At 37.1% G+C, this 24,979-nt stretch overlaps 3 protein-coding genes across 4 annotated transcripts; 2 read left to right on the top strand and 1 right to left on the bottom strand.

The window, feature by feature from the left end:
• The first annotated feature begins 1,207 nt into the window (after positions 1–1,207).
• Positions 1,208–3,388, top strand: LOC144633230 (guanine nucleotide-binding protein subunit gamma-e-like). Its single transcript, XM_078492056.1, has 2 exons — positions 1,208–1,409; positions 2,178–3,388. The coding sequence occupies exons 1-2, from the start codon at positions 1,321–1,323 to the stop codon at positions 2,281–2,283; spliced, it is 195 nt and encodes a 64-aa protein (XP_078348182.1). The 5' UTR covers positions 1,208–1,320; the 3' UTR covers positions 2,284–3,388.
• Positions 3,389–6,039: 2,651 nt separating this feature from the next.
• LOC144633214 (uncharacterized) lies at positions 6,040–10,354 on the bottom strand. 2 transcript variants are annotated; one of them, XM_078492039.1, is made up of 6 exons: positions 10,262–10,333; positions 9,859–9,926; positions 8,606–8,701; positions 8,211–8,246; positions 7,720–7,866; positions 6,040–6,831 (listed from the first exon to the last, which is right to left on the bottom strand). In XM_078492039.1, exons 3-6 carry the CDS (start codon positions 8,691–8,693, stop codon positions 6,410–6,412), a joined length of 693 nt encoding a protein of 230 aa, XP_078348165.1. In that variant the 5' UTR covers positions 8,694–8,701; positions 9,859–9,926; positions 10,262–10,333; the 3' UTR covers positions 6,040–6,409. The 2 variants fall into 2 exon arrangements, with proteins under 2 accessions (XP_078348165.1, XP_078348164.1); XM_078492038.1 differs by lacking the exon at positions 9,859–9,926 and having other exon boundaries at positions 10,262–10,354.
• On the top strand, positions 10,339–24,710 carry LOC144633189 (intraflagellar transport protein 70A-like). The gene is made up of 29 exons (XM_078491999.1): positions 10,339–10,553; positions 11,271–11,336; positions 11,501–11,571; positions 11,865–11,925; positions 12,219–12,296; positions 13,040–13,096; positions 13,202–13,270; positions 13,521–13,587; positions 14,136–14,240; positions 15,344–15,402; positions 15,528–15,597; positions 16,291–16,340; positions 16,689–16,751; positions 17,020–17,068; positions 17,540–17,580; positions 17,891–17,956; positions 18,759–18,812; positions 19,091–19,156; positions 19,588–19,664; positions 20,270–20,339; positions 20,598–20,675; positions 20,808–20,870; positions 21,311–21,382; positions 21,648–21,683; positions 21,774–21,841; positions 22,396–22,474; positions 22,575–22,634; positions 23,261–23,330; positions 23,814–24,710. Exons 1-29 carry the CDS (start codon positions 10,500–10,502, stop codon positions 23,936–23,938), a joined length of 1,944 nt encoding a protein of 647 aa, XP_078348125.1. The 5' UTR covers positions 10,339–10,499; the 3' UTR covers positions 23,939–24,710.
• The last annotated feature ends 269 nt before the right edge of the window (positions 24,711–24,979 follow it).

Raw genomic sequence — 24,979 nt, 5'->3', positions numbered from 1 at the left:
TCGCGAAGCTTGAAAACTTTTATCGACATAACGCGGTATTCTGTTACAGAAGCCCGCAGATTTGTCAACAGTTTATTCACTCCGCTTGTGACATAAAATAATCGAGTCTAATTAAATGGCAATCGAAAACATTGAGCTGTCGCCAGTGTTATTTTTTATTATTTATCTCGGACGTCAGTGACGCGAGAAACGTTATAACTGTTTTTTTATATTATCAACCATCTTTTTAGCAGTTGTACAGATGACAAAAAACAACTTGAAAACAAAGAAGGATTTTTTCTCTTTTCTTTTCTTTTTACTAGTTACCGTTCATATATTTGTCACATTTTACATCAGCAGTGTTTTGAGAACCGTTAATGGCTTACAAAAGTAATCTTTAAAACCGCTGGACACACTGAGAAACCTAAATCACATACAGCTAGAAAACTCGCTAGCAATAATGATCGAGTTATGAGTATTTTCCCGTGTATTTCAAACGGTGAAATGCGCCGGTCTCATTACACTAACAGCACTTTACTGAAAAGCCCGAAAAAACTGCCTCTTAAATTTATTAAAATGCGTTGATGTTTGGGTTGTAACCAGATTTATTCTTGTTTTTTTCTCTTTGCCCTTAGCGTTGATTCAATTAAAAAATAGCGATATTTAGCTACGTTTAAAAAGCCGAATCAATTATTTCGGGTACATGGTTAAAAGGGAACAAAATAATTTTAAAGACTATGTACGACAAGTTACAAACATACCGTCGTTACATCAGGAAATAAAAATGATGGATTTACATATATTTATACATCTTTAGGAAGAGTATTATCTTTTTGACACCAAAACCAAATAAACCGGAAACGCTCGAGAAGCTAGATTCTCAAAACCTTCCTAAAAAGGAGGCAAACAGACTGATTAAATATAAACCTTAAACAGTAGACTCGAGAAATGTTTTTCGTTAAACGGTTGCTGCTTAAAATGCGAAGAAAAAAAATTGCTATCGAATAGATTTTAGCTTGAAACAATTGTTAGAAAATGGCAATATATTTTGAAGCTTTTTCACTGGGGTTAACTGCAGCGGCTTAAGATCTTTCCACCTGTAGTTTAATATTACCATTCGGCTGTGCTTGTTCGTGTCTGTGATTGGTCCATTTTTCATGTTAATTGCTCACTTTCGTTGACTTTGTTCCCGCCGTCCAATGAATTTACTTCAAACTAAAACCTTTGCATGATCATTCTCGCCAATAAAGGGATAACAGAGAGCGACCGTGTAAGTAATTCGGAAGCTTGAAACGAAAGGAGAGCTTCAGTAAGGTCTAAAGTCGGCTTTCCAGTTGAAATATGGACAGAGCACAGATGCTTAAAACTGTTGAAAGCTTGAGGGATCAGTTGCGAATTTCAAGACTGCCTGTTTCTATATGCAGTAACGAGTAAGTCCGCGGCGATCTTGTCATTTAAACGTGTAAACTTGTAGGTTTATAACATGCAGCGATTATTAATGTGGGAGACACACAATTCACTGCAAATCGAGGAGTCTCTTCCGAGCGAATTTACGCCGAAAAACGTCAGTTTTTCCGCGCTTAGAATATCTGCAGCTAGATTTGAATTTTAAGCGACTTGGACTGTTTGCTAAGTGTTGTGTTTTATAGGAATAAGCGATTTATGGGCGGTTTTTTAAATGGCTTCAACGCAACCAAGCGAAAGCGGCTGTAATCTTTTCTATCGAAAAAAAAATGGTTCAACGAAAATCACAGTAGCTCGGAGATTTAATCGAAACTGTAGATCTGTTGTTACAGAAATCAGTTAATTTTAAGGGCAATTCCCTGATTTCCCTATACGGTATAAAGACAAACATGGACCGCGAATCGATATAAGTTTGAACTAGAATCCCACAAACCGTATTCAAACCATAAACAAAGCCGTTTACACATGAATCGCGTTTCCGCTTAAAACTGCGAGTTTTCCTCATATAAACTAAAACTACAAGATGTTAAAATCTTTATGAACTGAAGCGTAAATTTATTAGATGTGCTTTAAAATTTCAGGGGGCCTTAAATTCATTCGGCGCGTTTAAATCGCGCTCCCAAAATGTCGTACCGCGCTCTGGGTTAATCCAGATAAAGTCGGTTAAAATTCACCGCTTGTACGGTAGCGGCGATATAGTGATTGAAATTATTTTCTTTGATTATTCCATTCAGGTTGAAGGAGTATTGTACACAAAATGGCACAAGAGATCCTCTTATTCACCCACCCGAAAGACGAGAAAATCCCTTTGCGGAGAAGCAGAAATGTACTATTCTTTGACTATAGGCAAGCAAGTCGCGGAGAGGGAAGCAGAGGTCTTTCTCATAAAAATGGACAAAATTTTGACAATCTGGTTGTTATTGAGAAGTTGTTAAATTTAGCCTGAGCGGACAGCATTAACTGACAATGGTTAAGTATGGAGCCTTCAGATTCTGCGGCTTAATTCCGCGAAATCTGTTGTGTACGATCTATTTTAAAAGAGTAGTTATTGATGTTCTCGCATCGTTAACATGTATATACAGAAGTCTGTTTTCCTACATTCGATTTTTGTTTATTTTACTTCATTGGAATATGGATTTGAACTTTCTTCGAACCATCGTGTGTTATGAATTGTAAACAACCCGCCGATAGTTAGGCAATCGATTGCAAATTTATGTGCAACGTTGACCCATTGTTCATATAGTCGAAAGCTTTGTTGGAGCTTTATCACTTTATCAGTTTCGCGGCCTTACTGTTGAATACTTTAAACCGAAAATTAAGTTATATAATATAATAAAGGAAATTTTAAAGATTAAAATGCATTAAAGATATTGCTTTGCTAAGTGCTAAACGATTTTCCTGAACTCAATTCGCTCAGTTTTTTTTTATTAAAATGCACAGATGGTTTGATTTGCAAATAGGGTTAATTTTAAATAATTTAATCAGACTTAGTTTTATCCTGAAATAACAAGCAATGCATGTGGTTTTGGTTCCCATCAAGGCTGAAAAACAAACATAGTCGAGTTAAGTCTGTAGATATATCAATTTTAACATCGCTAGTTTTAAACTTATTGCAGTTTCAGTCAATGTATGTGTAGTTCAAATTTACATGTCAGAAACTCAACAGCGAAACGCGTAAACCTACATCTATTAAATTATCCTCTGTTAAAAGACAAAAAAGCAAACAAAAAGGAAAACAAAAGCGTCATCTATAGGCGTAGGAATAACTAGTTTTTCGTTTGTTTGCCCGCAAGTGCAAGGACCGTACTGGTATAATGTCTGCGATGGTGAGGGTCTGGTACTGAACAATACTTTTCCAGTTTGCAGTACAGACGATTTAGCGGTAAAAAGCGCCGAGCGCGAACACAAGGTGGTAAGCTTGAATAAAAAGAGATTTATTACACGATTTAATGATTAAATGAGAGCTGTAGAAACTTTACCCGGTCTAATATAATACGTGCAAGAAAATATTTGACCGGCAATAAATCACTCTTGATCTGAATGGCATTGTCATTTGCCCTCCGGCTTCAGTCTTTATCATGTACTAAAAATAGATCATTTCCTTGAATTTAGCATAACTCTTTATAATATTGCTATAGCAACAAATGATAACAAATTGAAAGATCAAAAACTGCGTGTCTCGCAAAATTTTAGCCAAATTTCAGGAGTCTCGTCGTCTCGAATTTTTCTTTTACGCCTTCTCGCAGTCTCGATTTCTTTTGCAAGGCTAAAAAGGTCTCGGGCTCGCAGAAAAGATATCAGTCTCGCTGTCTCGCAAAGTCTCGCATTTACCATTCGACACCCCTACTTATGTTGCTGAATAAAACAGGACAGAATCATTCTTCCAGCTTAAGTAGTTCTGTATTCTACATGATTTCCGATTGCAGAATGCTTTTGACACAGTACTTTGAGTGCTAACTAGGGGCACTCTTTACAATTCGCTTGTTCTTTTATATCTTCATTGCTGTATAATGCCATATAATGCAGTATTTTTCAAAAATGTATTGTATAGTGGACAATATTGGTGATTTAAGTTGGAGGTACAGTAGAACCCATGTAACTCAAACTCGGATAACTCGAACAACCCTGCTAACTCAAACTTACTTCTATTTCCCTTGGACCCACTTTTCAGTCATTTTTACTTGGTTAACTCAAAAAACCCCGCTAACTCAAACTGTTTTTCGTTTCCCTTCAGGTTGGTATGTTCGCTGGCGACAACGGACAACGTTTGCATACCTTGTCAGCTCAGCATTTGCGATGTGTTTTCTTACTGTACGTTTCGGTAAAAAGAGAGCGTGAACATTGTTAATCGTGTAAATGGTTGCAACAGCAGGATTTTAAATTTTGCGTCATTAATTTTCGCGGGAACTTTATCTCGCTTTTTCCGCATTTTTTTGCAATCGCGAAAATCGCAAAAACTAAGTCCCGCAAAAAAGGAGGAATAGACATGGTAGATTACAGGCACGCCACGGACTGAAAAAAAGGAAACATTATTTTGCTCACCAGTTGCATATTGTAAAAGACTGACAGAAGAGTTAAATTTCGTGTCAAAATTAAGTTTTATCTATCTGTCTAAATGGTAAAGTGCAATTGAGCGAGCCGTTAAGTATGGAAATGACACCACACGAGAGAGGTTTTGATATCGCTGCGAAAAATTGAACCTATGACCTTCGGCATTGATCTTTCGTTTCCCTTTCAACTGACGAGTTCAAAGGCCAGACGGAAACATCTGCTGGTCAAAATAGATTATAATTTCTAGAATTTTAAAAACAAAATTTGGCATTGCCATAACAATAACCCAACCCACACTAAGGGACGGACCATTATTTTTTTGGAGGGGGGGGGGGGGGGGAATGAAAAATATTGAAAAAAATTGTTTGCAGGGCCTGGAAAGACAAAATAAATTGTTTGCAAAAACGATATGTATAACAAAAAATAGTAAGAATTTGGAAAAAAAAGGTTTGCAGAGGTGCATAAACTAAAAAAAAAAAAGTTTGCAGAGGAAAATTTTTCATCCCCCCCTCCAAGAAAATAATGGTCCGTCCCTAAACAATTACCGACATTGCAACTGACAGCGGTAACAATTAACAATTCTTGTATCCGCTCTTTGCCGACATCACCTTTATAAACAAAACTAGAATAAAAATTCGTGGCAGGAATTAGGTTTTTTGGTTTAGAAGCGTGCGGATGGCTAATGGGGTCTTTTATTCACCTGAGCAAAGTTTACGTGGGCTAATCCGCTCTTCTAATCTGCATAATGAGGAATGAAATTCAGACACGTACGCTCTGTGTCCTCAGTGTAGTTTTTAAAACATCTGCGACTGCTGGAAATTATTTCGAGCTGAAAAGTAGTAAAATAAACTTCAAATGAAGAAAAAATTTAATTAATCGAGTTTCAACTAACGTGTAATGTTGACGATATGTATTAAATTTAAATCGACTACATTTAGCAGTTCGTTGTACCTGTTCAACCTATTGTCAAAGCGTCAGGCATTATATTTGCGTATCTTCAATTGGCCTGCGATCTGGCGAATTTTTGCCTTGTCACTGTCCACCCTTAAAAGTTTTTAAAAAAAGTATTAAGGTTTATTCTGCATCATACCGTATTTACTCGAATAAGCGCCGCCCCCGAATAAGCGCCGCATTTAGGCCAAAAAAATTAATAAGCGCCGCCCCCGAATAAGCGCCGCAGTCCCGATGCGGCGCTTGTTTGGTGAATTCCGTTTACCTTAAAGAAACAACAACTCTAAAACATACTTTGACATGTCTTTCCAGCAAAAGCGATGTTTTGCAGTTCACCGCTCGCCCATTAGTTTTTCTATCCAATATTCTTACAATACGTAGTACGTAGCGCCACCTTTCTCTTCAGCAAGAGACGAATACTGACAACCAAAAGATGCTATTTCCAATTACTGTAAAATATAAGATTCTCTTTGGCGACCAAATTTTAAATAAGCGCCGCACTTGACGCGCGAAAAATTAAATAAGCGCCGCGGCGCTTATTCGAGTAAATACGGTAGTTGTCGTAAGTTACGAAGGAGAGAAGGCAACAATCTGCAACTTTTGTAAAGGAAACATTTATTCAAGCCCAATTTGCAACTGCTATAAAAATACAGTTAATAAAGACTTCATGGTACTTGACATTGTATTTTTAAAATGACTGAAAACAATTCTAAATATTTGTATATTTGTGGCAAACGGCCGCCTCTCTTTGAAGACGTCTCAGATTCGAGTGAAAAATTCCATTCTGATGACGTCAGAGATCCGTACAGTGTCTCTGATTGGTTATTACTTGTGTGCGAAATTTAAAACCAGGCAACAGCCAATCACCGTAGAGCTACGTCATCAGAATGGAATTTTTCAGGTCGAAGTGCGACAATCGAAGAAAAAGCTGTGTTTGCTCAAGCTAATAATTTGTTATGTTAGACTACAGTTCAGTTTTCTCCTTAAAAGATTGTGTATCATCTTCTTCTCCGGCGCCATCTTCCTCCCCTGCACCTTCACCTTCCTCCTCCTCCTCTTCCTCCTCCTCCTCGTCATCATCATCCTCATCTCCGCCGCCCATCTGCTGTTGTCCCAGCTGGGATTTAATCTGTTCTGCCAGCCTCTCTGCTGCACCAGGATCATTTATATCCACATTCATGCGCTGGATACCATCATCTTCCTTTGGAGGCACTGGTTCTGTTTTGATTTCTTGTTTCTGGTTGTTGAAGCTGTACTCAAATGGCTCTTTTGCTTTGACACTCCTATCCACACCTTCACATGCTCTGGTCAGTTTGTAGCAAACCTCCTGTTCTGTATCCTTTACCTTCTTAATCAATAACTCTTCTAAGTCTTCATCATATTTCTCTGTGTAAACAAGCAGAACACAGATTATGGTTGAATGTTGTACTATGAATGAGAGCACAGTGAGGAAGGGCTGGGAACACATGCATTAAAAGACCCACCCCTTGTCACCCCAAACAGCAGATGTGATGATGTTTCCAGATTTACGCCTAATAAGTATTGCTACTCCTCCCTATATGGGATGCTTACAAGTCCATCATCCATCGTCCTCCACAGCATTGAGCATTTCCAGGTTGACCCTACACTGAATTATTTGCTGATACTCACTTTAACATACAGCCAAATGGAAAGGGCCCTCACAAAAGTTGCCATAAAACCAGGGCGGGGGGTAGGGTGGGGGGTAGGAGAGGGGGCTCATTCGTTTTAAAGACCTTTTGAGCTGGGCTTAATAGAGAGGGGGCTTATTGGAGAAAGGGGGCTTTGGAGCTTTTACAGTTCCTATCTTGCTCAAGAACACATCATGAGAGACCCAGACAAAGCTGACCTCATAAACTATGAACATCGAGTCAAGCAAAACCATTTGGCTACCTGTTTGATTGGCTCCTTAACAGCAATCTCCCATTGAAGAGAATGTCTAATATAGCAGACTTGTAGAAAATTAGAGATTTCAAATATCTATGCAATAATAAGTTCAAATGTTGGCCCATCCTGAGGATTGGCTCTTAAATTGCCATAAATCATCATTAAAACAATCCAGTCTACGTTTTGATCAAAGTTTATCCCTGATTTCAGTCCCATGACGGTGACTAGGAGTTTTCCTCTTTGGATGGAATGCAAGTCTGACACGGGCAATACCCCTTCGATTTTCATGCAAGTACCCTCTTTAGTGGGCGAATTGTTCACACTAATCAATTTACAAACTTTTAATAAGTGCAATGACTGATAACTCACCCATTATAAATTTGCAAACTTTAACATTAGTTGGCGGTGAAAAATCATATGTTCTATAATATGTTGACTGGCAAATGTCCTCCATAGCCTCGACCACTTGGAGCTCCCTCGGATCTGAGGTTTTCTTGGCTAATAACTTGTCTAGTTCTAAAGCAAAAAATAATACCGGTATACTGTAAATACAGCTGGTTACTTGACATGGAGAGAAGAGGGAGGGGAGGCATTGCATTGAAAAGACAAACTAGGGAATGGCTCTAATAACCTGGTAGGTATAAGACTGTAATAGACTGTTTTCTATTATTTTAAGACATATCTGACTGAATCATTATCTTTGTTAAGAAAACTTTACAACAATTGCAAATATGGAGCAAATCCATACACAAAAAGACAGAAATATAAAAAAGACAAACTTATACTGTCTTGATCAGTACAAAGAACCAAAATTATCCATAGAACGAGTGACTACATAAAAGTAAAATGTGATATTTTACCTTTCACCACACTAACACAACATGCACAGTAAAGCCCTAAAAAGAAAGACACAGAATAATTTAATGTATTAAAATAATAGCTCTATGTATAAAGTGTACCTTTCAAAACAGTACTACAACTCTCGCAGAAAATTAAAAGTTCTAAAATTTCCGAAAAAAGTATAAATTCAAAGCAAAACATTTCTTGAGAGAAACAATAAACAGGCTGCCTTATTTCTTATACAAATCTTTCACCATGTATTATATGTAAAAAAAAACAGTACGAGTTTATCTTCTTTTGTCTTAAATTTATTATAAACACAAACTAAAAAATATAAATAAAATAAAATTCGAACTGGTTTGAAAAATTTAAATGGAAAATATATATAAACTACGGAGATTGCAGTTTTACAAACCTTGTGCCATATCAGGTGGCATTGGTATGTTACCAGATATAGGAAGACAAAGTGCCAGAGCCATTGCAATTCTTAGTAAAATGTCCATTTTTAAAACTGAAAAGGAATTGACAAAATTTAGATATAATTATATTTGACTTGAATGTTCCCAAGAAGCAGCAGCTCCTTCACATCTCAATCTTGTATAAAACAATTCAATCAGTTTTCTCTCATTAGTTTTTCCATATTTTAAACTTGGCTTATTTCAATTGGCTGGTAGAACTAATGAGTTAAAAATGACATTTATCAGGTCAAACAGGTTCTGATTTATGTGGATTTTCATTTAGAGTATAGAGTTTGCAATAAACTTACAGTAGATTGTTTCTCAGTTAAAAAAAAAGCCAAGGGTCGCTTTCAGTTAATATATTTGTAGGCACTATTTTTCTGTTTGTTACCAAAGAATTTTTTTTTTTGGTGTCAGTATAAATATTGTTTGATATAGTGCTTTCTCTGCCTGCCTGAATTTGTTCAGTCACTACCTTACTGTGAATTTCTATGGAGATTTGTAAATAAATATATTTCATTTTTACTAAATAGTATATCTACTATTTTATATTTATCTATAAATCTGTATCAAAAGTTATAATAATTATATATTGTGTTTAGCTTAAAAAAATAATGATAACAAAGTTTTCACAATAACTGTTATTTGCCTCCAGTTTTACTGTCCAATATTTTGATACTTTTGGTGAACATAAATCCAGTTCAGGTTTTATAGATTTTTTTATGACTGCAGGGTTTGTGTAAACTGCTGGGAAATTATTTCCTATAAAGAAAATACATGCAAAATTGGATTCTCATAGAAACAATGCATTTTGAAATGGCTACCAAAATCCTGACAGAGTCTATTTTACAGTAAAATACATAATTTTAATTGAATCTGGTAATTTAAAATTTATTTTGTAAAATAATTGAGTTAACTGAGATTGAAAATATAGCATGTTTGAATAAGTTTTTTCTTAAATTTCACTAATCTATTTATTTCTGCTCTTGCGTTAATTGCAGTGAACTGATTCAACAAAGCATTTTCAAGTGATAAATAATTCAAAACTTGAGGTTATAGACTTTTAGTACAAAATGAAAACAAAATCCAGTCACCTATATAAAGTTACAGCAAAAAAGTTCAGAGATTAACGGTTTAGTAATGTGATTTCATCAGTCCATATCCCAAATATTTGTTTACCCACCCATAAGATAACTAATTTATGTATAACCTCTCACTAGGATTTGTCTGCCGACGAGTCAAAGTGTGTAAAATAATCCAACAAAGATAAAATCTTTCCTAAAAAGAACAAGAACGTAAGCTTAAATTGATGGCTTACTTGCGGGAGTTGAACGCAAAAAAATTAACAAAAAGATAACTTTCAGGTCTCAAAGCGCTTTGTCTAAAAACAAGAATCGCCAATGGCCCGCAACTAATTCGTTCTATCACTACTATACACGTAGGAATCAATTCGAAGTAGGTAGCTTAGACACTCTGGGCTTGAAATCTGAAACTGCTGCACACGATCGAGAATTTTTAGCCCTGGGTCACCAACTCAAGAACTTGTTTCGAGCAATTACATAAATCGAAGAAGAGAAATGTAGAAACACAGCAAAATAGAATTCTTACATTACCTGAATGAAGTTTATCACAGCTGCAAGCCGGTGCGAGCGGGACGAAGTGACAATCAAATTAATTAAAAGAATGAACTAGAAACAAAATTTGCCAGGCCTTCCATGTACCTTGGCGAGGTACTGGGACCTAGTTACAAGTCTGTTATCCGGGATCTCGACAATATTTTTCTCCAATATTTTGTGTTCATGGGTTAAAATTTTACGAACATTTCTTCCATTTTTACGCTTGATTTTCGTGATGGCGGGTGTGCAAGTCAAAGAGGGAGAATATACAACAACAGTTTATGCAATGGTAAGTGATTTTTACGTTAAACTTATCGTGTTAAAATGATTGCCTATTGTTGACATCGGTTGCTCGGGAACAAAATGAACTCTGTAAACATCGTGCTAAAACCAAAAAATCCTGCAATAAATCAGTCGCAAAATGAATTTTTTTTAATTGTATCTGAGTTATCGATCCTAGAATGCAGCAAGCGTTTGGTTAAGAAGCATTTTCATTGTGTATATGCTTGTGATATTGTTAGGAGGGATGAAGGGGGTTGGGGTTGGTAGGGGGAAGGGGAGGTGCGTGCAGTGTTTGTGGATGAAAAAAAGATATTTGCAGCAATACGAAGTGTGGAGAGGAGTGAAGAGTACATGAATCTGCTTAACTGGAACACACCTGACCACTTCAAAATACGCCAACCTTAAAATTTTGGGCAAGTAGCTATGAGGCAGAATACAGCTGATCTAGGATTTTCACTGCTAATTTTAAGTATTAGTTTGATGTTTGCTTTTCATTCTAACTTGCCCAGTGGGAAATGGTCCTGGCTTGCAAGTCATCTGCTAACTAAATCATACTGAAAAGTAAACTACCGGTAAGACAAGCGTGCAACCATCATGTAGGCAAGCAAAATTTGAGAGTGACTTGGTGTTCAGGTTATTCCAAGCCCTGATGTTGGTAAAAAAGAAATGAATTTATATCCAAAAAGATTTACTCTGCTTGAAATCATATTGTATTATCTCACAGATCAAGAATCAGAAGTTCCATGAAGCTATTCAAATCCTATCACAGGAGCTGGAAAATCATTCTAAGGTACATAATAATATTAATCATTTGCCATTGGGGATAATTTATTTAGTTTTATTGCTTAGTTCTGTAAGTAGACTCTGATAGCTACTGACTTCACTAGCTTAGTCACTGATGACTGTACCATTAATCAATGTGTTAAATGATCGTTTTGTCTTTTTTTGTTTCAGTCAAGAGCAGCGCTCTCGCTTTTAGGTTACTGCTATTTTCAGGTTCAAAGCTTTGATGCAGCAGCTGACTGGTAAGTACTTAGTCCAGGGCTATGAAGACTAAATCTGAAAATTATGTCATGTTATATGCCCTCCCTAGCATATGGAGAAGGGATTGTTTCATAAGCCAGAGCAAAATTAAAAAATCAAAGAAAAAAAAACATCTGTTTTGAAAGATGGGATTAAACATTGCTGCAGTGCTGCAGTGTAAAAAGAGGGGGGTACTGAGAAACTTTTGTGTATGACCTTTCTTATAGAAAGCAGCTGTTAAACTTGTTTGCAGCAGTTAAAGTTTGTATAATAGTTATGTATCTTGTTTTTCTAGCTATGGACAGCTAACACAGATACATCCAGAAGTTGATGAATACAAGTTGGCCTATGCTCAGGTTTGCTGGTTTGCTAAACTTTTTCTAGTACATTTGCTTCTAGTACAGTTGCTTAGTACATGAACTAAACATGACTGAACAATGCACAAACTTCAACTTAATGTGTACATGTAGATGATAAAGAGCAGTGATTTAAAAGTGTTTGAGTGTGTTTGTTGAACTGTTTGAATGGACCACATTTTTTTTATGAAGTCAAACTTTTTAAACGGGCAGCAAGAACATTCTTGACTAATAAATTGTTTTTAGTAATTCTGATAAAAAATTAATAAATAATTTTATTATTTCCTCTGCAGTCTTTGTACAAAGCATTCATGTATCCAGAAGCAATGAAGGCAACATTTCAGATTGAAAATCCTATATACCAATCAAAGGTTAGAAATCTTTAACTTATGCTAAGCAGCTTCACCCAGGGACGGCGGAGCAATTTTCCAAGTGGGGGGCTGACTAGTGACTTGAAGTGGGGGGGCTTAAAAGACTTTTCTCTTAGTAAGTCTTTATTTTTTTGGAAATTTGGGGGGGGGGGGCTAAAGCCCCCCCCCCCCCAGCCCCCCGGCTCTGCCGTGCCTGGAACCTCAATTTAAGGAACCTCTTTACAACAAAGTCCTCGGAATAACGAACCATATTCCTCAGCTTGGCCAAAAATTAATTACAGTAAAATGTTTGGAACAGAACCTCGATGTAACAAACCTGGACATAACGAAATCCTGGTTATGACGAACATGTTTCATAAGCCCAAAAGTAAAATGTACCCCGATATAAGAATTATAGCGACAAAAGATAAATGTAGAATGGACAAACAAGGATAAAAATACTTCAAACCTGTTATGTACAGGAGAACAACTTAAAAGATATATATGTTGTGGTTCAAATTTATCTTTGGTTGAATTTTTTAAACCAGTTTGATTTTCATATTTCATTGTCCCATATTCATTAACATAATCTGAAACAATGGGAAATGAAAATCAAACTGGTTTGAAAAATTTTAAACCAAAGTTACATTTGAACCACAACATATATAATATCCATATCTTAACGTGGATAGTAGACATTAAAGCACAGTCATTTGTGTTTTGAAATGACAGCACTATTTTCTATTTCCTCCTGTAATTCTAAGGTGCTGAAACTCCAAGCTGCCATAAAATATGGAGAAGAGGATTTACAGGGAGCCAAGGTGCAGTAAATAATAAATTACCTTATATATGAATCATTGAAAAGTGTTTAGCTTTTGTGCGTTATCAAATACAGTTACTGTAAAATGTGTTTGTTGTTTTTGTAGAGTATGGTGGAGCAGTGTCCTGCTGATGATCCTGATACAGAAGTCAATCTTGGATGTCTTCTTTACAAGGTAGCAAAAAATTATACCTGCAAAATATTTGTTAGCTTGTTACATAATAAACTTATTACAAGAAATAGATAGTACACTGGAGGGAACAAAGTTTTATCTGACATCCTCGGGTCTGAAGGCATGTCTGGGCTTATTGACGTCCTGGCAAAATCAGCTGAGACACTTGGATCAAAAATAAAAAAGCTAGCGTTTGACTGTGTTTCAGTATAATGAACGCATCTTGCTATGCTATTTTCAATTCTTTTTGTAGGAGGGGAGATATGCTGAGGCCTGTCAGAAATTCCAGACTGCAATGAATATTCTTGGATATCAACCAGGTAACAAGTGATAAAATTAATAAAAGCAAAACAATAACAACTGAGTAATAAGTTACATTTTATGATCCTCTTTTCAAGGGCTGGTTGAGTTGCTGCTACAGTAATACACAAATGACAATGACACAATGGTTGTGGGTAAAATAAGGGTGCCAGGGAAGCGTGACTTGGGTCTAGGGGCCCAGGAGGGGGCCCTCCTGGGGGAGTACAGATCAGGTGGTACCGGGGGTAGCCACCCTGGGTTAAATGTTCCGGACTTGCCTCCAGGGGTGAGGCCCATATCCCACAGTCCCGAGGGATTGTGGGAACCAGGAGGGGGAGCCCCCCTGGGGGGAGTACAGATCAGGTGGTACTGGGGGTAGCCACCCTGGAATGGATATTTCTCCGGACCTGTCTCCAGTGGGCTAGAGGCTTACTTTTGGGTAAAGTGAGTAATTACTGATCAGATGTGTTTACTAGATAAATTTACATCTTATTTCAGTCTTTCATATGTTGGTGTGTTGTTGTTTTTTCAGTTCTGTCAACTTAAAAGACATTGATTCCTTTTTCAGATCTGTCCTACAACATAGCGCTGTGTTTTTACAGCTTGAAGCAGTATGCACCAGCACTGAAGCACATTGCTGATATTATTGAAAGAGGAATCAGAGACCACCCAGGTTAGAGAAGATACGTTTTGGGAACATTTTCCATTACGTACTGTCTAAGGTTACTGTTATTTTCTCAATTAAACATCCACAGCATTTATACCGGTAATTTTCAAACTTGGCCTGGTGGAGCTGGCATTTATTTGACTACTGTAGTTTATTTGAGCCTGGTGTTTTTTAAGCAAGGGTTTTAATTCATTATTTTTGGTAGACAAATCTTGCCATATACCCACAACTTGTTAAGCACGAGGGGCCTATTTACAACTCCATTTTGGAGACCCAGCATTTTTTCAAGACCAGTCATTAAGTTAACATGACTTTTCTATGTAGTGTGATATCACTGTTTACATCTTGCATAAAGAAATTTGCCCAATAAAATACAGTAATAGATAAGTACTATTAATGTTATTATAAAGCTATAAAAAACCATGTGCAGAGCTCTGACATTTACAGACATTTGTACATCTACATTGACTCCATGATAACTCTTTTGACACAGCCATGCTAAAGTCTAATAATTATTTCTGAAAAGAGAATTATCTTGTTTAACTTAAACACATTCATCTCATAATAAACAATAAACTTGCAGATTATATACTACTTATTAACCGAGAGTGAGGTCATTACAGGGGAATCTCAGACCGAGGTCTTGAATACATCAAGGTCGAGGTCTGAGATTCCCCTGTAATGACCGAACGGACGAGGTTAATAAGTTATTTATTATATGGCCTTTAAGCACTATTAAAAAAAATCAAGGAAAAAAACACTGGAGGTAAAACTCGCTTTCGCTCTCGCTCTCGCTCTCTGTGGCTCTCTTTGTCGCTCATACTAAAGAAGTATCGGACGGTATGCTTATATTTTTCTTTCAGTTATTGAAAAGATAGCTATATTTTGTCGGCATTTTTTGTTGTTTTTGCCCCCTCACTAGTAGCTTTTACTCACAACTCAAAAAACCGTCGAGCCGAGAAAAATTTTCATAATGCCCCGTCATTACAAGAAAATAATGCCCGCTCAGCAGCCAATCAGAGCGCGCGTACTATCGTAGCCATATAATAATACTTGTTAATACTAACTGTGTATCTGTTGAATAAAATTTTTAATGTTTTGAATTTCAGAATTAAGTGTTGGAATGACAACAGAAGGTATTGAGGTCAGAAGTGTGGGCAACACCAAGGTATGTTGTTTATATTTAGTCATGCATGAGTATATTTACTTGTTATAGATAGTAATTATTGCAGAGTTGTGTTAAATTACAAAAAAATACACATTATTTATAGAGCTTTGTTCTTTCACTCACAGGTGTTACATGAAACTGCACTGATTGAAGCATTCAACCTTAAAGCAGGGATTGAATACCAGCTGAAGAACTGTAAGCAAATACAAATGTTGTTTGAGTAGATCCACAACAACTTATAAATAAATATCAGAATCAATTTCTACCGCAGTGCAACTATGTGAAAAAATATTTCATTTTGTCTTGAAATTAAAATTATAATGATAATGATAATGCATTTATATAGCGCATTTTCCATACGCTCAAATGCGCTTTACACACCAGACCACAACACCGGGAGCTTCGTGCCCTACTCTTTGCGAATAGTGTGTGGGTTCTTTAACGTCCCCTGTTACAAGACTGAAGATACAGGAGACGGGACCTACGGTTTATCGTCCTTTTCCGAGAAGACTAGAATGTCTAACCATTTGCAGATGTAATTACAAAGGCAGCACATTCTCCTCAGTTATTTTAAGACCCTGAGTGTTGGTCCGGTCTGGGGTTCGAACCCACGACCTCCCGCACAGCAGTCCGGCGCTCTACCAGCTAACTGAGCTAATCACAACTGAACTCTAGGCCAGGTGCCACAGGCGACTGACTTTTGCCTTTGGGCAACTTGTACAAGTTTGCTATTATGAAAGTTTTTAAGAGTTGGACACCCAAGATTTCTTACAGAAGAGCCTTTGGGCACCCTGCAATTATTCTAAGAGCACAGCTTTGATTATGGTGTATAACTTCTCTGAAATTACCTAACGACTTACTGGTATTTATTATTTTTTTAAATTGCAGTTGATTCTGCTCAGGAAGCTCTTACAGATATGCCTCCAAGAGCTGAAGAGGTAAGTAAAAATCAAATATTTTTATTGTTCGTTGCATTAATCTAACAGCCAACAGGAATCATGTCTATTGCTTACACATGTATAAGCTCTGATAGTCACTATGGTTTCCTGCCTTTTGAGAATAACACATTTGCTTGAAAAAAAGAGCTTAGTTTTTCAACGATGTTTGACACTGTGACCACAGCTAATGGTGTCCTTCACAGGCCTTACTTAGGTCATCGTACAAAAGCTGTCTTCATGAGGTTAATACCACGCAAAAGCTGCATGTACTACCCGTTATGTATTGACATTAACTTTGGCTAGAAAAACAATGTAAACTTTAACTTGTACCTCCTCAACATCTCACAGGAACTTGACCCAGTAACTTTGCATAACCAAGCCCTGATGAACATGGAGGCAAATCCAACACAGGTACAGTACTATAACAATAAAGAAGACAATCAGAAATAGAATATGAGTGACATCCACTAATAGGTACACACTACAATTTTCCTGGCACTTTAATCCATTAATATTAAAATATTAGAGATTTTGTGCCTTTTTTAAGACCAGTCTATATGTAGCAGAGACATTGTAAAATAGTGTGACCAAAAATAAATAAGTAAAAACAGCCATAAGATAAAGTAATAAAAAATGTGTGCATTGTGGGCCTCACTAGTTTTACCTTCTCGCATTGCAGGGATTTGAGAAGTTGCAGTTTTTGTTACAGCAAAATCCATTCCCTCCAGGTAAGTGTGAATCTCTTTGAGAAGTTCAAGCCTTGAATTAAAGAGCAGATCTATATTGTCTCCTATCATCTCTGATCTGGATTTTTACAGTGTTTCTCTAACTGGTACAAACTGCAACCTACTGGACTCTTATCTTCAGTACTTGATATGTACTGAAACGGTATTTTTGATATTTTTAAAATTCTAAAATCGGTATTCCATGTACTTTTCACCTCTAGAATGCATGTAAGTTGAAAAGTTAAAAAGCATTGTACGTTGTTATAGGAAATTAACGATACATGTTATGAACGTCAATTTTTGTTAATTTTATTTATGCAAACACGTTTACCATAAGCATCTGACCAGAGCTTTTTTTAAATCCACATTAATTTTATTACGGGTAAATTTTTTTCGCATTGTTAAAATGCTTCGTTATATTCCTATAATAAGGTTTTTTTATATATCATTGTTTTCTATGTATCCTTTTTGCAGAAACGTTCGGGAATCTCTTGTTACTTTATGCAAAGTACCAGGTAGGACAAAGTGACACTGTGGTCAAATTTGAAAGATAAGTTTATGTGGCTGTTAATCGACCAATTTGTGTAGATCCCCCTCAACAATCTCCCTTATAAACAGTATTTTGTATCACACAACTCCACAAAGTAATTTTCTTGGTTAAAATCGCAGCAGATTACTAAGTTTTGTAACTGGTCTGACACTGACTGAAATACTGAACGTTTGAACGTTTCAAAAGTCTTAAAAGCTCTACGGCTTTATTTATTTATTTTCCAGCATTTTTCGCTTTATTGCTGAGTTATTTACTTATTTTTGCTTCTTTTAAAGTATTTTGATCTAGCTGCGGATGTGTTGGCTGAGAATGCTCACCTGACATATAAATACCTCACACCAGTAAGTTAATTTGTTCTTGTGTTTATTACTGTCTTAACTTGCTCACAAGGTGAATAACTGGCCCATACGACTTGTTCTTTGTTGTGGTTTCCATAACGACATGTAGAAGTATCAACAGAAGCATTCACATGAATTTTCATTGCCCACGTTTGGCAGTATGTGTTGCTTTAAACTCTTCAAGGGAATTTCAGAATGCTTTGGCAATTGCCCTATTCGTCAGACCCTCATGGTATACCTTATTATAGGTAATTAACGCGTCATGAAATTAACGCGAATTTCAAAAATTCGCGTTAATTTAAGTCGCGTTAATTTTTGTTAACGTTAGTTTCCGCACCGTTAATTAAGTGGAGCGTTAATTTCCATGACCTTAATTTCCATTATTTTGGCCCCAATTTCTCGTTACAGTCCAGACGTTCTTGACTCAAAGGAAAAATCATTATTTTATCAGGGTGGTCTTCTACCACTTTCACTGATACTGCGAAGAACGCTCGAAGTGGGAAAAATACCATGAACATTGTTTGCGTTTAAGATTATACGCCTACAAGTGTTGAAATAAACTTGTTCCAGTTGTGTACGTCGCGTTAATTTTCTTCATTTTGAAGTATTACCCTCTCTTTCGCGTTAATTTCCTTTATTGGGAAGTAATTTTTCCTTCAATTCGCGTTAATTTAAGTCGCGTTAATTTCCAACACGTTAATTAATACAAGTGTTAATTTCCTATAATAAGGTAATATATTTTTACGCTCTTGATGCAAGCTAAGATTTGTTTGTTAGTAAACAATTTGTTTTTGTCTCTGTACAGTACATGTATGACTTCCTGGATGCTATGATCACACAACAAACGTCTCCAGAGGAGGTTTGTATTGAACCGTTTACGAGCTTTGTAGTTTTTGTTAGCTTCATCCATCACCAAACAAGAGCAGCCATTGTTAAAACGCTTTTTGTGTAATTATTGTTTGTGTGTGTGTAAATTAAGTTGAATTTTTATAATGTTTTTGACCAATCCGAAACAATGTGACGTGACTCACAGTAGCTCTTTCTAGTGATTACAAGTTAAAAACGTAAAACTGTATAGTCCTATTTGCAATTTACGTGACTTTGAACTTCAACTGATGATGATGATGAATTTTGCAGGCATATCGGAAGTTAGATGATATGGCCACAAAACAGACAGAAACCTTGAGGAAACTTACCAAGCAGGTAAGTGATTTGTGTAATAGAGTGATAGTTATGTGGAGTGTATACCTTTCACCTGCAAACTATTTTAAAGGGAAACTGCCATGATTGTTTTAGCACGATGCGGAGAAACTAAAAACATCCTTAGATCACAGAAAACCCGACAACAATGATTATTTTGAAGAACAGTACTCAACGAATGACAGGAACCCATTAGGAAAGGAGAGTGACTGATGGTCAAACTTAAAATTGACATAGGGCTCGCGTTTGCAAAGTTGTTCAGTTACCTTAAAAGTCTTCAAAAAACCCTGTTGCGACAACGAAAACCTTAAGAAATGGATTCCAATAATTGATTGGTGTTCAGCTGTTGGGAAATTTATTGGGAACAATTCCTATCATTGTCTAATATTTACAACAAGTTCAACATGCAACCCAATGACATAATTTGTTTGTAGGTTCAGGAGGCAAGACAAAACCACGATGATGACACTGTGAAGAAAGCTGTCAATGAATATGATGAGGCACTGGAACGGTGTGTGACAATGCTTCTTGTCTTTGCTTTCAGTGGAAATCTCCTTTTGCAACCTTAATTTTATTAGTCACGCAACACCTCTCCCAAAGTGTTGCGTGACGATCCAAGTTATGGCTAGAAAAAGTCGTTATTCCCTTGAAGAACTTATTGAGTCCCTAGTTTTCGTAAGATGGCTGCTAATCAACTTGACATAGAGCAGTTTTCAATAAGGTGTTAAAAATAAATCATGTTTGCTTTGGTTTCGGATTACTATGTTTAGTGATTGGTTCAAAAACTCGTGCCACTTTCTCATCCATTCAGAAGTAAAAGCAAAACCTGTCGTGACTCGCTACTTTGATTGTTGATTGGTTAGTTGGATTGTCTGTGTCCTTTGCGATTGGCCAGAGTGAAAACTTGGATTTTGGTTTTACAACGCTCAATTGAAAACTGCTCTATAACTTTACGTGCACTTTACGAAATGCATATCAGTGTTCGGTTCTTGTTGAGATGAGTTTCTGTTATCACTATTTCTGTCTTCACTGTGAAATATTGACAGTAAAACTGTTTTTGAGGGATATTTATGAAGGCTCTGTATATAACTGAAGTGTGGTTATAATTTTTTGTAGGTACATACCTGTGTTGATGTCTCAGGCTAAGATCTATTGGGATCTTGATAATTATGCACAAGTGGAAAAGGTAAGATATAAATACCGCGCGCTCTTATTGGCTAAAATACGTCACGTGCTGGGATCTTCATAATTACAGTGTATACAAATGTAGAAAAAATACTGTTATAAATTATGAACCATCGTTCGTCCTCTTTGGCTAAAAGAAGTCCTGCAAAAAGCTCCTCTTTATAGACAAAAACATTGGTGTGGTGTATGGAAACAGACAGTGTTGTATTACATGTGTGTGTAAGTGTGCGTTGTTAAAATATCTGTGTTTTATTTGCAGATATTCAGAAAATCTGTTGAGTTCTGCAATGAACATGAAGTTTGGAAGCTGAACGTTGCTCACGTACTGTTCATGCAGGTAAGACTAAAATATTTTGCTGGCTGATAACCAGAAATGTAGAAAAGAAAGGTACTGTGTGGAATGATGATTATGGGATTTAATGTCGCATTGTTTATACCGTAAATGTTGAAGCTCTTTTTTTCTTTTCAGGAAAATAAATACAAAGAGGCCGTTGGTTTCTACGAACCGATAGTTAAAAAACATTACGACAATGTAAGTGTTCTCTTATTCATGAGAAATACTTGAAGAATAGAAGTGCCTGGCAAAACATTTTTCAAGTTATGTTTTCAGGTTTACAATGGTGACGAGATAGAATCATTGCCGACCAGCAGCGTTTTTATGACGTATTTTTATAGCATCATGATGACGAAACAACTTTCGGAGTACTTTCGGGTGCTCGGGTTGTTTCTTATTGGCCGATAACAAGAATCGGAAACACTTCGGAAACTTTTCTCCCGCAATTAAACTCTTTTTATCTTTTAGACAGTTGCGTGGATAGGAACAATGTGATTTGGATCAAATTTTAGTGAAGCAAATGTTAATTTAATGACATTCAACATGACCCCGTGTTTGATACCTATTATTCTTTAGGATGTTCAAGGGAACTGTTTCACTGATTCTTACTAAAACGTTGTTGGCGTTGTTATCTGCAGATTCTCAGTGTCAGTGCTATAGTGTTGGCGAATCTTTGTGTGTCATACATCATGACCAGCGCTAACGAAGAGGTTAGTTGCTTGTTTGTATTTGCATTGATCTTTAAACTTCGGACAAAGCTCTTTGATTTTGACGTGGGCCTGGCTGTATCACGAGGTAGCCTGCGCTGGACTCCTGATCGAGCAATCTGGGTTCTAGCCTTGGCCAGGGTCATTCTGTTGTGTCCAAGACCTTTACTGTCAGTGTCTCTTGAGGCTTTTTAAATCTTGGTCGATGTCTTTGTGCTGTGTAATGCTTTTTTTTTCACTAAAAGACATTTTCTTTTTTCTTTTTTAGGCGGAAGAATTAATGCGAAAAATTGAGAAAGAGGAGGTAAGAGAATACAGTGGTGCTCATTTGAATTGGACTTTAGAAAATTTTATCAGTTTTGAGTTTTCTTACGTCCTGTGTTTCATTTTGCAGGAACAAGTGGCTTATGATGATCCAGATAAGAAGATTTATCATCTTTGTATAGTGAACCTTGTTATTGGGTTAGTTTCTTCTTTTTGTCCACCATAAATGATCAAGTAACTGTTTAAACTAAATGATATTTTACTGACTTTCTGAATGGTAGGCGGACTAACCGATCGACTATGACCAAGAGAAAATTATTTTCTCTTGACTATGAACATAGGGGGTGACCAACTGTACCTAACTTAACCTGAAATCATTCCCTCCCTCCCTACTTATCATTCCAGGAAGAGAACGCCTGATCGCAGGTTATACCTTACTGAAATAGAATGACTGAAAGACTGATATTTTATGTTAGCTTGCAAACAGGCGGTCTTGTGGTGCTCGCGACGAGCGCGAGTCGCGGGAAGAGGAAAGTCTCGCGCGTATGTAAGCCGGAAAGCGCGGGAAAAGTGGCTTGAGCTAATTGGCTGAGGAAACGACAGCTTCGCCATGATTGGTTACAGTAGTTTGTACGCGTTTTAATAATGACTTACCTAGAATCAAAGAGAACTCAATTTCTTTTAAATCGTGCAAAAAAATGGTTAACGACTTTGTCTGTTTATTAATTAAACAATATTTCTTGCTTTTTTAGCACCTTATATTGTGCCAAGGGAAACTACGAATTTGGAATCTCCCGGATTATGAAGAGCTTGGAACCTTACAATAAAAAGGTGCTTGCTTTTTTGCAAGTTTTCGATTTTTTAACGTTCTTCTCTTTCGTGTAAGTGTAAAAATGTCAATCGTTTAATTTTCCTGTATATTTCATTTCAGCTTGGAACAGATACATGGTTTTACGCTAAGAGATGCTTTTTGTCGCTTCTGGAGAACATGGTAAGGAATAGAGGCTGTCACTTACGTGCCTGAGTAAACGAAGCTTTCTTTTTGCGCGCGTAGTTCGTTCCCGCCTCGAGAGCCGTCTGAAATTCGACCCGAGAAATTCCATACTGATGACGAAGCTCTACAGAGAGCCATGTAGCGTCTCTGATTGGTTGTTGCTCGGTTTTGAATTTTCGCGCGCATCTGCCAACCAATCAGAGACACTACATGGACACTACATGGACAACCTCGTCTCCAGGGTCTTCTCTGCTTTCAATATGGCGGCTGGTCGGGACTTCAGTATATAGAGCTGCGTCATTTGTGTGGAATTTTTGTGGTCGAAACAGAATCCTAGACTTCTCTTAGGGAAGTAGCCTAAATTTCAGGCGACTTCTATGGTCGCTCATTTCCGAGAAAGTCTTCTTCTTCTTCTTCCACGTAACTCACCTCCTTCAATAGTGAAGATTCTCGTCTCAGGAGTAAGCGACCAGAGAAGACAGCTGAAATTCAGGCTATTAAGGAAGAAGCATAAACGCGCGAAGAGAGCTATGTTTGCTCTGGCTAGTCTTGCAAGATCTCTCGACTGTCGTCTTCTATCTTTTTGTCTTGTTTTCATTTTTTTAAATTATCATTCTTTCTAGGCCAAGCATATGATCATGTTGCGGGATAGTGTCATCCAGGACATTATTCAGTTCTTGGAACACTGCGAAGGTAAGCGTCTCTGTGGCCAAGAATCAGCCATCAAACTACAGTGAAATTTATTAGTGTGCGTGAGTAAGTGTCTTGCTGCGTATTGATTATGCTGTGAATCTACGTACTGCTACGGCAGGGTTACCAAAGGTCAAGAAATGGTCATTGAAAATAAAACTGAATTCTTGAGGGTCAGGGAAAAGTCAGGGAATTTTATTTTGAGTAGGAGAAAATTGAAATTTTAAGGAAAAGTCAGGAAAATTGAAATTATAACACCACTGATTTAATACCCTCATTGATGTTTGGAAGAAATGTCAATCAGTTTGATCTCAGTAATTTTTTTGGAAGCAGAGGCTGGAGGCCGCTACTGTAACTGACATTTTGTATTTATTTGGTCAGGGAAATTTTAATCAAGGAAAAGACAGGGATTTTTGAAAACTAATGTCTGTGGCAACTTTGTACGGTTTTAAGGACAAAATTTAATCTTTGTGTTTATGTTTGCAGTTTATGGCAAAAGTGTCGCCGCAGTGGTAGAACAGCCCTTAGAAGAAGAAAAAATGCATCCTGGGAAGAACACAGTCACATTTGAAGCCAGAGAATTAAAAAGCTTGTTCATGCGCTTAGTTTAAAATACTACACAAATTGTAAATATTTATTCTTGAGTGATTGTATAGTTTGTTCCTTTTCTTGAGCAAACTTTGTCGAACTTATTAAAGCCGCTTCAAATCACTGTCGTTAAGCCCGGGCCAAACGAAGATGAAAGATGATGAGAGTTCAAACTCTCACTCTCGTTTGGCATGAACTCTCGTGTACTCTCATCGACTCTCGTGCGCTCTCATCGTCTTTGAACGTGTTCCAATTTTTCATAAGGGACGATGGGAGTTTTCTCTCGTTTGGCCCGAGTTGATGATAGTCAATGAGAGTTGACGTAAACTCTCATGAGAGTCAACTCTCATCAACTCTCGTTTGGCCCGGGCTTTAAACCAAAGCCAACGATCTGGCCAATCACATCCAACTGAATCAACGCAAAGAGCTCAATCAAAACTTCAAGTGAAAACGTGCAACCGGCGGCGCCAAGCGCGGGAAAACGCGCGTAAACCAACTTACGATAGGCTCTGGTAGTGCTCCTGATTGGTTAAAACAAAAGTATGTTTGCTGTGATTGGTCACAGCACGCTTCGCGAACTTTTTCATAACTCCGTGAAACCAACAATTATTACCCTGACAGCCAACTGATGAAAGCCTATTAAAATGTATATCGAAAGCAATTCTTATTTCTTAGTCTCAGCTCAACAGATATGCATGTGTATACATGTATGTACCTTCGTACCAGGTTTTACGTAACTTGGAGAAAAAAAAATGAACATCGCTTGTAAAGTGTAAATAAAGTCGTTCTTCAGAAGTATGAATCTTTTGTGATTTGATTATGGTAGCTGGTTTGTGCGGGATTATAGTTTCAGTTTCTTTTAACCAACAACCAAGGGGTACAAATATGTTATAACCCTCTGCCGGGGAGAAAACCCGCGCAATGTATCAGCATAGTGGCTCATTGTTGTACTATAAAGCTCCTGCAGAACTCGGCGTGTTTGTGCTTTAAAGCGCTGATACACGAAGGGATCGCGGGGACATGTTGAAGCAACACGTGCGCTGATACTTTTTGGGGACGTTTAA

This window comes from Oculina patagonica, chromosome 12 (genome assembly GCF_052425735.1).
Source record: "Oculina patagonica isolate OP01 chromosome 12, crgOcupat, whole genome shotgun sequence".
Classification (NCBI taxonomy): domain Eukaryota; kingdom Metazoa; phylum Cnidaria; class Anthozoa; order Scleractinia; family Oculinidae; genus Oculina; species Oculina patagonica.
This window is presented reverse-complemented; position numbering and strand designations above follow the sequence as displayed.

Excerpts from the sequence above, each read along its gene's own strand:
- LOC144633214 (XM_078492038.1), bottom strand. The coding sequence starts at position 8,693 with ATGGACATTTTACTAAGAATTGCAATGGCTCTGGCACTTTGTCTTCCT. Across the intron at positions 8,247-8,605 it reads GCCACCTGATATGGCACAAG|GGCTTTACTGTGCATGTTGT; the intron begins GTTTGTAAAACT and ends CTTTCTTTTTAG. Across the intron at positions 6,832-7,719 it reads AGTTTGCAAATTTATAATGG|AGAAATATGATGAAGACTTA; the intron begins GTGAGTTATCAG and ends TTGTTTACACAG.
- LOC144633230 (XM_078492056.1), top strand. The coding sequence starts at position 1,321 with ATGGACAGAGCACAGATGCTTAAAACTGTTGAAAGCTTGAGGGATCAG. Across the intron at positions 1,410-2,177 it reads GTTTCTATATGCAGTAACGA|GTTGAAGGAGTATTGTACAC; the intron begins GTAAGTCCGCGG and ends TATTCCATTCAG.
- LOC144633189 (XM_078491999.1), top strand. The coding sequence starts at position 10,500 with ATGGCGGGTGTGCAAGTCAAAGAGGGAGAATATACAACAACAGTTTAT. Across the intron at positions 16,341-16,688 it reads TGCCTCCAAGAGCTGAAGAG|GAACTTGACCCAGTAACTTT; the intron begins GTAAGTAAAAAT and ends AACATCTCACAG. Across the intron at positions 21,383-21,647 it reads TGACCAGCGCTAACGAAGAG|GCGGAAGAATTAATGCGAAA; the intron begins GTTAGTTGCTTG and ends TTTCTTTTTTAG.